The sequence below is a fragment of the Andrographis paniculata genome, unplaced genomic scaffold, assembly GCF_009805555.1.
Source record: "Andrographis paniculata isolate CXL003 unplaced genomic scaffold, ASM980555v1 Contig63END, whole genome shotgun sequence".
NCBI lineage: Eukaryota > Viridiplantae > Streptophyta > Magnoliopsida > Lamiales > Acanthaceae > Andrographis > Andrographis paniculata.
Window position 1 is genome coordinate 250001 of NW_026137599.1, and position 10000 is coordinate 260000.

At 36.4% G+C, this 10000-nt stretch overlaps 4 protein-coding genes and 4 non-coding genes across 8 annotated transcripts in view; 3 read left to right on the top strand and 5 right to left on the bottom strand.

Moving 5' to 3' along the window:
• The window catches only part of LOC127261557 (DNA-directed RNA polymerase subunit beta'), a 2848-nt gene extending 1439 nt beyond the window's left edge, over positions 1 to 1409 (bottom strand). The window contains exons 1-2 of the mRNA XM_051289853.1: positions 978 to 1409; positions 1 to 202 (exon numbers count right to left, since the gene is read on the bottom strand). The exon at positions 1 to 202 is cut by the window's left edge and continues 1439 nt beyond it. Coding sequence (XP_051145810.1) covers positions 1 to 202; positions 978 to 1409 — 634 coding nt within the window. The remainder of the gene's footprint in view (positions 203 to 977) is intronic.
• Positions 1410 to 1434: 25 nt separating this feature from the next.
• On the bottom strand, positions 1435 to 8128 carry LOC127261535 (DNA-directed RNA polymerase subunit beta). Its single transcript, XM_051289830.1, has one exon. It carries the CDS (start codon positions 4699 to 4701, stop codon positions 1435 to 1437), a length of 3267 nt encoding a protein of 1088 aa, XP_051145787.1. The 5' UTR covers positions 4702 to 8128.
• TRNAC-GCA (transfer RNA cysteine (anticodon GCA)) lies at positions 5812 to 5882 on the top strand. Its single transcript has one exon. It is a non-coding gene; the product is annotated as a tRNA-Cys (tRNA).
• Positions 8129 to 8148: 20 nt separating the features above from the next.
• TRNAD-GUC (transfer RNA aspartic acid (anticodon GUC)) lies at positions 8149 to 8222 on the bottom strand. Its single transcript has one exon. It is a non-coding gene; the product is annotated as a tRNA-Asp (tRNA).
• Positions 8223 to 8227: 5 nt separating this feature from the next.
• On the bottom strand, positions 8228 to 8951 carry LOC127261494 (uncharacterized). The gene is given in 2 exon segments (XM_051289807.1): positions 8228 to 8559; positions 8935 to 8951. Coding segments are annotated over 2 exon segments (114 nt in total). The 3' UTR covers positions 8228 to 8462.
• On the bottom strand, positions 8320 to 8403 carry TRNAY-GUA (transfer RNA tyrosine (anticodon GUA)). Its single transcript has one exon. It is a non-coding gene; the product is annotated as a tRNA-Tyr (tRNA).
• Positions 8952 to 9102: 151 nt separating the features above from the next.
• On the top strand, positions 9103 to 9174 carry TRNAT-GGU (transfer RNA threonine (anticodon GGU)). The gene has a single exon. It is a non-coding gene; the product is annotated as a tRNA-Thr (tRNA).
• Positions 9175 to 9321: 147 nt separating this feature from the next.
• Positions 9322 to 10000, top strand: part of LOC127261537 (photosystem II CP43 reaction center protein-like) — a 4012-nt gene continuing 3333 nt past the window's right edge. Inside the window, 1 exon segment of the mRNA XM_051289832.1 lies at positions 9322 to 10000. This exon segment is cut by the window's right edge and continues 1488 nt beyond it. The gene's annotated coding sequence lies outside the window, so the exon portion shown is untranslated.

A 10000-nucleotide genomic window follows, 5' to 3' on the forward strand; every position in this document is an offset into this window, starting at 1 on the left:
CGGCTAATTGTTCTCGAATAACACCTGCACCCGTAGAGATCTCTCGATTGCGAAACGTCTCGAAGCCCTGGGTAGTAAAAAAAAGTGGGATGCTGTATTTCCAAGATTGGATTTCATATTCAAATAAACCTCGTAATCGCAAGAAAGTGGGTTTTTTTGTTATGGGTCTAGCAAAAGAAAAATTGGGATAGGATCCTATACTCTAGGATCTCCCCCCCCTTCCAAATCGGACGTGAAAGTTTCCTTTCATCCGGCTCAAGTAGGTACACCGACTAAAGAGAGGAGTTCTCGCTTTCAAATTCTAGAAAACCCCAACAAAACAAAAAGATCTACTCCTTACTCAAGTTCTCAGTGAAGAACAAGCAGCAAGATTTCATTAATTACGCCTTCTTTTTATTTATTATTAGGATATCGATTTTCTTAATTCGTTACTCAATTACGACATAAATGAAATGTGAGATTCTTGAGTAGTCTACTTCCCTTCGAACGATGAATTCCTTAATTCTGAATTCGACTTCAATAATGAAATTCAAATAAAGGAGTACCTTGGAATTCAGAGGGGATTTACTTGTCTATGTATTGTTCCTTTCGATCTGTTAGGTCCCGACTTCACCTCGACGATTTTTTCACAATGCCCTTAAAGTCCATATGCGATGGATAGACTCCTGTAATCATGACATATTTGCTTGCGTGAACATAATTTCTTTCCAAAAGAAAGTAAATGGTTAATTCCACAAAACCAAAAATCTTTTTTACGTTTTACGAGATACAAATTTCAATTTTGATTTATTTGTCCCAAAATCGACCATGGATCAATTCCCCTTTTGATTGGGGAGTATTTACTCCCCCCCCCAAGTCCGAGCTTCATGGTACACTTGTCAAGTGACATGTCAGATCCAGGGCATCCCAATTGGATTGACTGGGATGACAGTTTCTTATTGCGAATCTGTAAAATCAGAGTTTTGATCAAATCACACATCGCAGTATACTAGGCCTTCTAATTCTTTAATAGGTTTATCCAAAAGATTCGCAATATAACTGGGAAGACGTTTTAAATACCACACATGGGTTACTGGGCATGCGAGTTTGATGTAGCCCATTTGATATCTTCGTATCCGAGAATCAATAAATTCGACTCCACATTGTTCACAAAATTTTGGGTCTTCTTTTTCAGCCCCGATTACTCGATAATTTCCACAAGCACAAATTCCACTTTTAATAGGGCCAAAAATTCTTTCACAAAATAATCCATCTTTTTCCGGTTTATTGGTTTTGTAATGAAAAGTATAGGGTTTTGTCACCTCTCCAACTATCTCCCCATTAGGGAGGATTTTCGTGGACCAAGCGCTTATTTGTTGAGGAGAAACTAATCCAATTCGTAACTGTTGATGTTTATACCGATCGATCATAGAAGAAAATTCTGATTTATTCCGATTAAACTTCCTTCCTATTAATCTGGAAGTTTTTCTCAGATACAAGGAAATGATTCAATTCCAGAGCTAAAGATCGTAGTTCTCGAACGAGCAATCGAAACGATTCTGGAGCATCTTCAGGATTAGGTATTGTCCCTCCAATGATTGTAGTACCAAGTGCTTCTTGGCGCGCTCTAATATGATCCGCTTTATAAGTAAGCATCTCTTGTAAAATGTGAGCAACACCAAATCCTTCTAGAGCCCAAACCTCCATTTCTCCTACTCGTTGTCCCCCTTGTTTTGCCCTTCCCCTAAGGGGTTGTTGTGTAACAAGCGCATAATGTCCACTGGAACGTCCGTGGATTTTATCATCAACTTGATGAATTAACTTCAAGATATAAGGCTTTCCTATTAGAACGGGTTGTTCAAAAGGGTTTCCCGTCCTTCCATCAAATATTTTGCTTTTTCCTGGATACTCGGGTTCAAATACCCACGGATTCGCTGTTTGCTGACTGGCTTCATATAATTCAGAAAATACTAGTTTTCTGGAAGCTTCTTGTTCATATCTCTCATCAAAAGGAACTATTCGATAATGTCTGTCTAGCAAACTCCCTGCTAACCCCAGCGAACATTCAAATATCTGTCCCACATTCATTCGTGAAGGTACTCCTAATGGGTTGAAGACCATATCAACGGGTCTTCCATCTTGCAGATAAGGCATATCTTGTCTAGGCAAAATTTTGGAAACGATCCCTTTATTTCCGTGTCTTCCAGCTACTTTATCGCCTACTTTAATTTCACGTTTCTGTGAAATATATACACGAATCGTTTCGAGATTATAACTAGAACCTCTCCTTTTCTGGATCCACCTCACATCAATAACCCGGCCCCTACCACCTATAGGGAGTTTTAGACAAGTTTCTTTTGAAGTGGATACCTGAATGCCGAGTATGGCTCGTAACAATCTATCTTCGGGAGCATACGATGATTCTTTCACGATTTGGGGCGTTAATTTCCCTACTAAAATGTCACCCGTCTCTACCCAAGATCCCAAGACCACAATTCCATTTTTGTCCAAATTGCGAAGTAAATGGGCTTCTAAATGTGGTATTTCGTTAGTGATCCTTTCAGGACCTTGGCTTGTCACATGAGTCTGAATCTCATATTTCCGTATGTGAAAAGAAGTATAAATATCTTCATATACCAAACGCTCACTAATAAGTACTGCATCTTCAAAATTGTAACCCTCCCATGGCATATAAGCTACTAATACGTTTTTCCCCAAAGAAAGTTCGCCACCAACTGTAGCAGCACCATCTGCTAAAATTTGTCCCCTTTTAATGCATTTACCCCGCTGAACCTGGGGTTTTTGATGCATACAAGTATTTTTGTTGGAACGTTGATACATAAGTAATGGAACGCTTAGAGTATCTCCATTGCCCGAGAAAAGGATCTTGTCAGTATCTATCGAAATAATCTTTCCCGCACGTTCGGCTATAGCAAGAGCCCCTGAATCTAGAGCTGTTTGTCGTTCCAACCCAGTTCCAACAATGCATTTCTCGGACCGAGCAAGCGGAACTGCCTGCCGTTGCATATTCGAACTCATTAAAGCCCTATTCGCATCATTATGTTCAATAAAAGGAATGAGGGAAGCTCCAATAGAAAAATATTGGAAGGGAAAAATACTTCGAAGATGAACCCGTTCCCATGCAATAGTTAAGAATTCTTGACGGTATCTAGCTGGAACAACCTGTTCTTCCTGAATAGCCTGATTCAAGGCCAACGAATTTCCCGCCGCTAAGATATAGTATTCATCTCCACCCGGAGATAAATAAAGCATTCGTAACCCTGTTGATCTCTCCGAAACTTCATAAAACGGGCTTTCTAAAGATCCCCAAGGACCCACCCTCGCATGAATTGCTAAGGACCCAATAAGTCCAACATTGGTTCCCTCAGATGTGTCAATTGGGCAAATACGACCATAGTGACTAGGATGAATATCTCGTATCTGAAAATTAGCAGTTCGTCCTGTTAGTCCGCCAGGACCTAAATAACTCAACTTTCTCCCATGAACTATTTGTGTCAACGGATTAGTTCGATCTAAAACTTGAGATAAGGGGTGTAAACCAAAAAAAGATTCATAAGTGGTTGTTAATGGAGTTGAAGTTACCAAATTCTGCGGAATCGGTATCAATTTATGCCGAATTGCCCCACATATAGTTCCTCGAACCAGATTTTCTAAACGAACCAGAGCCAATCCGAATTGATCTTGTAAAAGATCCGCTACAGAACGAATGCGCTTATTTTTCAAATGATTCATATCGTCAAGTGTACCCATTCCAAATTTCAGTCCAATCAAATGATCAGCGGCTGCCAATATGTCTCGTGGTAACAAAAATGTATTGTTCTGGGGTATATCAAGGTTCAGTCTTCGGTTCATATTTCGTCGACCAATCCTTCCTAATTCACATCTTTGTTGAAAGAACTTCTTTTGTAATTCCTTAGATAAGGATTCCGAAAATATCGGGTCCCCGCCTACGCAAGCAAATTGTTGATAAAACTCTAAAATGGCATTTTCTTTTGATCCTATTTTTTTTCTCTCCCTAGCATTCAGAAAAGACAAAAAAATTTCAGGATAATAAGCATTGTCTAGAATTTCTCTTAGATTCGAACCCATAGCTGATGATAGAACTAGAATAGAGATTTTTTGTTTTCTGCTCACGCGAGCCCATATCCTTGCTTTTCTATCAATCTCGAATTCTGATCTTCCTCCCCAATCTGATATTATGGTGCCAGTATAGACGGAAATTCCGTTATGATCCAATTCTGACCGGTAATAAATACCGGGGCTTTGCAGTATTTGATTGATCACAATTCTATATATTCCATTTACTATAAAAGTTCCTATGGAATTCATTAGAGGAATGTTTCCAATCAAAATAGTTTGTTCTTGCATATCCCTGCTGGTTTTCCAAATTAATCCGGCGGATACATATAATTCAGAAGAATATGTGAGGGATTCATACACAGCATTTCTTTCCTTTATCAACGGTTCTACTAATTGATATCTTTCTACAAATAATTGAAATTCGATTTCATGATCTGTATCTTCAATTTTTGGAAACTTATAAAATTCTTCTGCCAAACCCTGATCAATGAACCTACAAAATCCTTCAAATTGGATCTGATTAAACCCAGGTATTGTAGACATTGCCCCATTTGCATCCCCCAGCATTTTGAATTTCCCATTTATCAAAAAATCCCATTCTATTATTAATATTAAGTACATTCTTCATCGAATTAGATCGACGATCTAGCACCGATGGAATTTCGATTCTGTTTACTGAATCACATGAAATTTGACCCAACTCTCTATTTGGAATGAAATGTATGAACTACGTATGAACAGAGGAATAAAGAGAATTTTCTACTTAAATTGTAAGTTGCAACAGATCCAAATGCAAAGGAATTGATAAAAAATCCTAGAAACAGAATTCTACTTATTAATTATTAAGGTCATAGGGTTTTATATAGAATAGCAAAACAAAAAAGAAAATGCTTCAAATTAGACCATTATTATGATATTAGATCTTCGAATTTTAGAAAAATCAAAAGATTCGGAGACAAAGACAAAAAAATCAGATAGAATCCTTAGCACTTAACTACCTTTCTGTTAGTCTGTTAGGGATTTCGTTGTTCAAAAACGATTCTCAGAAAAGAGAGATATTTCTACTTTAATTATTTGTGTTTGTGAGTCCAATACAATTTGAAGTGTATAATATAAGAAGGGTTGCATTTAATAAACATGTATGCAGATAGCTAGAATATCCGACGTCTCTTTTATTGCCGGTTCTATTCGGAATAGCCCGAGTTGGGCTCTATCAAAAGAGCATTTCGATTCAATGCAAAATTGAAGCGAAGTAGGATAATTTTATTAGAATTCCCTACCGACAACATATCGAAATAATAGATATCTATCTAAGAATTTAGGTTTTAGGGTTTACATATGCTCATATGTTTTGTTATAATTCCAATTGAAACAGATTTTTTTTTTTGAAAAAATCAATACTAATTGGTTCTGTTTCAATTGGAATTTTTTTAGGTCATTAGGAAAACACAATTTAAGATTCCAATCCCAGAATTGTTCCTGAATTTAAAGTAAGCAATCAATAGTTACTGGTTCCAATTTTTCGGCTGAAAATACACATTTGGTTTCTTAATAGAAAAGCGATAAAATGTTTTTAGCATTGTGTATTTTCAGATACTGGAAGGATAGATCAAATACAATCAAAAAGGGATCTTTTTTTTAGTAAAAGGATTAGGAAAAACAGGAATCAAAATGAAAGTACAATAAAAATTCATAAATTCGGGAAAAATTTAATCTATTTTATATCATTTTGGCGGCATGGCCGAGTGGTAAGGCGGGGGACTGCAAATCCTTTTTCCCCAGTTCAAATCCGGGTGTCGCCTGATGAACAAAAAACTTGAAAGCTCTGCTTCTCTTCTGCTGATAGAATTCGCAAAATTCTTCCCCGCTCAAAGCATACAAAGTTGTTTGATTCTAAGCATGTGATCCGGGGTTTTCGAAAAGAAAAGATTGTGAATCTTCAGTCACATCTAGGATTCAAAGAAATATTCGAATACACGGGTCGAAGGACTATTAAGACTTCATGATTCCTTTCTATTACTAGGAGTGTCTAATCACTGGGTCTTGACTCAGATTCTAGAACCTGAGAGAAAATTCAATTAATAGTTTTGGAAAGGGCCGGAGGTTGCTTTCTATACGACGGCCTCACAAAAATCTCTGAGTGCTCCGGTATCCAATCAATATTTACTATTGATTTCTCCCCTTCTGTGTTGACTTACGAAGGTCAACAAAACAAAAAAAATAGACCTTCTTTTTATTATTCCTACATGTTCTCATTCCCTTGGGATGTTACCACGTATTTTACTTGTGTTTAATCTTTCCCAATTTGAGATCAGAATCGATTTTTTGGATTGGTTTCTCAATAGTGTTCGGTCAGAATCCCTTTTTGACTCTGCACTATGGATTCCACTATTATAATTCTAATATTATTAATGAGGAATAATTCCTTCGTATTTATAGAGATCGAGATAGAGGACATAATTCACATGGATATAGTAAGTCTCGCTTGGGCTGCTTTAATGGTAGTCTTTACATTTTCCCTTTCACTCGTCGTATGGGGAAGAAGTGGACTCTAGAAGCACTACTAACTGAGTTGAAGAATCAAACCGTATCAATTGTTTTATAGATCGTTCTGCAACGCGTTTTGAACTTAAAAAAAAATCTCTGAATTTGGAATCCAGTTGGATTCCAATAGAGTAATCTATGATATGAATGATACTCTTTCAATCAAAGAGATATTTCAGCGATTCCCGTGCTTGTATTTGGAAAAGAAATTGATTCCAACCAAAATTTTCTATTTCATGGGTTCTTACTATCTTTATAGGTATAGATGGATAGTGAGGGAAGACCAGATCTTTTTTTGATTTCTTTCCTGTTCAAAGAAGAAGTCGTTTTGTTAAGCATATACATACTTTATATGAGAAATGATATAGAGATAGTGGTTGTCTAACAAGAAACATAAGATCTTGCCTCGGACAAATCACATATTGGGCATTTACCATAATTTGAGAAAGGCGATTTAGCCTTTATCAACTTAATTTCATATCATGCTTTCAGCGTTCAAAATGGGAAAGGTTTCCTCTTCCTTATTGAAATCGAATCCTACGATAAGAATTATTTCCGATTGATCGGAACAAATAGACGCAGCAAATTGGGTGTTATGTCAATTCCATACCCATAACAATATATGGAATTAATTTCCGCGTTTATGAAGAGAATATTGGAGATTGATCTATAGAAACTTAAGCCTTCTAGATTACAACTTTCTAGACTAAGAGATAGATGGGATGGTAAGAAAGAAATGGATGAATCCTTCTACCATCCGATCCATCTCTTAGAATACTTCCGATTCTAGTCCGCTCATTTCATCTAAGTTAAGACGTGAAATTCGAATCCTTTTCAGTTAACTTCGTCAATTTTTGATCAGAACTCAGAAGAAAAGTTTCATTCAAATGAATTTCAAAATGCAATTGAATTAATCATTTTGACTGACTGTTTTTACGTAAATGATAAGTAGAAAGGCGGTAGGAACTAGAATGAATAGTGCAGTAGCAATAAATGCAAGAATATTTACTTCCATAATCTCATTGGTTTTTTTACTTCGCAATAACTCGGGATTTAATCCCCTAGAGACGATAAATCTTTCGTCTGTAAATTCAATGAATGAATTACCTCTCGATGTCGGATCAATATCATGAATAACAATATCTGATCTATCAAATCAATTCGTTGTCGAGACTTGATTAGTATAACATAGGAAGTTCTTTTCTCCATATCGAATCCAAATTGGGATTCCTGACCCAATCAATCAAAAATTTCTTTATTTAGCATCGGTTTCTTTTTTTGTTCTAGAACTTACCTTGCGTCTTCGTTGGACAATCATCTGATGAGGGATTATCAGATTGCCCCCCCTTCGATTAATCACATAGTTACAAACTTAAACAAACAATAAAGAAAAATAGTAAAAAAAAAAAAAAAAGAAATCAAGACTCCCTTTTGCTTTGGAAATGAGAGTATGTCCCCGACACCCTTTACTAGTTCAAAAAAAGGGAAAAATAAATTTATGCATTTACTGGATGTTGGATCCGTCGGGACTGGCGGGGCTCGAACCCGCAGCTTCCGCCTTGACAGGGCGGTGCTCTGACCAATTGAACTACAATCCCAGCGAAATAAGGGATCTAGCAGAAAATTCGATTCTTTTTTTATCTTCGTATGGGATGACAGGGGGTTATACAATCTCATGGTGGATTGGCAAATTATTGGGCCGAGCTGGATTTGAACCAGCGTAGACATATTGCCAACGAATTTACAGTCCGTCCCCATTAACCGCTCGGGCATCGACCCAGGAAAAATCCATTTTAGGCTTATTGATAATCCATGATCAACTTCCTTTCTGTAGTACCCTACCCCCAGGGGAATTCGAATCCCCGTTGCCTCCTTGAAAGAGAGATGTCCTAAACCACTAGACGATGGGGGCCGACTTGACCAACCGCCCTCATACTATGATGATAGTATCATCAATTTTTCGAAATTGTCAATATAATGGAATGATTGGATCTTTCCGTTTTTGATAATTAGATAGAATTTTTGGATTCGTCATTTCTATTCATGAATTGTTCATTAGAATCGACATTCTCTATATAACTTTACTAAAAGAAATCTAGTAAACGGAATAGTGAAATTTTTCTCTAAGACTTTAAGACTTTGGGGCAAGTGGAATCTCATCATTCGATGAAATTTCTTGAATTGTTTTTACGTCCAATCGGTAAGTGTACATGAATGTTATGTATCAATCACGGGCATTTGGTTTTGATAGGAATCATCTCAATAAAAGAAATTGGGACCGATTTTGAAACAATTCATTTTACCCTAGACCTGTTAGGCAAATCCATTTGATTATTTAAAAATAAGCCATTAGCTACTAGGAGTCTACTGCATATGCATATAGTTATATAATATATATATAGAATATATGTATATGCACATAGGTAGATTTTATCTACATACGTACTCGTTCGGTAATTAAATCAAAAAATCAAATAAGCCCTTTTAACTCAGCGGTAGAGTAACGCCATGGTAAGGCGTAAGTCATCGGTTCAAATCCGATAAGGGGCTTTTCTTCTTTTTTTGTTCATAAAAGTCCAGTCTCCAGTCTATAGTATTAAGAAATTAGAGGGATTTTTTGTATTTGGAATACAAAAGTAACTAACTGGATAATACGTTATCATTATACTCAGTTCGAGTATAGTAGTTCTAGTTCGAAAGTGGAACATTTATTCGGGAACTATTGATTATTCTAAATAATCATAAGCCGCCCCTTGAATCGCCAAAAATGCCTAATTTTCGATTCAAAATTAACAAAAGAAAAAGTAAGAGGACCTGACCCATGAAATTCGGACTCTATCCGCTATTCTGATATTCAAATTCGATAGAGATGAAATTTGAATTACAACAGTCCACCCCGGACTTAGAAAGAATTTGTCGATATTTCCGATTCAATCTTCTTGTTCCTAGATTTTCTAAATTCTTATTCCCTCCCTCTACAGAGAAAATTTTCTTGCAAGTCACAAGATACAAGATAAGGGCCATTTCCATTATCTTTCTTTGATTCCAGATCAAGATAAATTTCGATCTATCGAAGTCTATTTACATGTATAGCTAGCAGATCCCGTCTTCATATACCAAACATTTACTACATTTTGGTTACGACAGTGTAATGTAGAATGGGTGCGAGAAAGATACTTTCACTTCCAGTCTTCTATTTTTTAGACAATTTAACGAAAAAAAAGGAAATTATTTCTCTTTCTAAGAGGTAAAACAGAAAAAAAAAGACTTTTTTCTTTGGCCGGGGGGAAGATAGATTCTGAAGTTTTCGATTTATCTGAAAGAAAAGGAGATAGAACAAAGAAGACACTTAAAGAAAATTAAAACAGAACTGCAA

Bases quoted from the DNA above. Each gene is read 5' to 3' on its own strand.
- LOC127261535 (XM_051289830.1), bottom strand. From the start codon at position 4,701: ATGTACTTAATATTAATAATAGAATGGGATTTTTTGATAAATGGGAAA.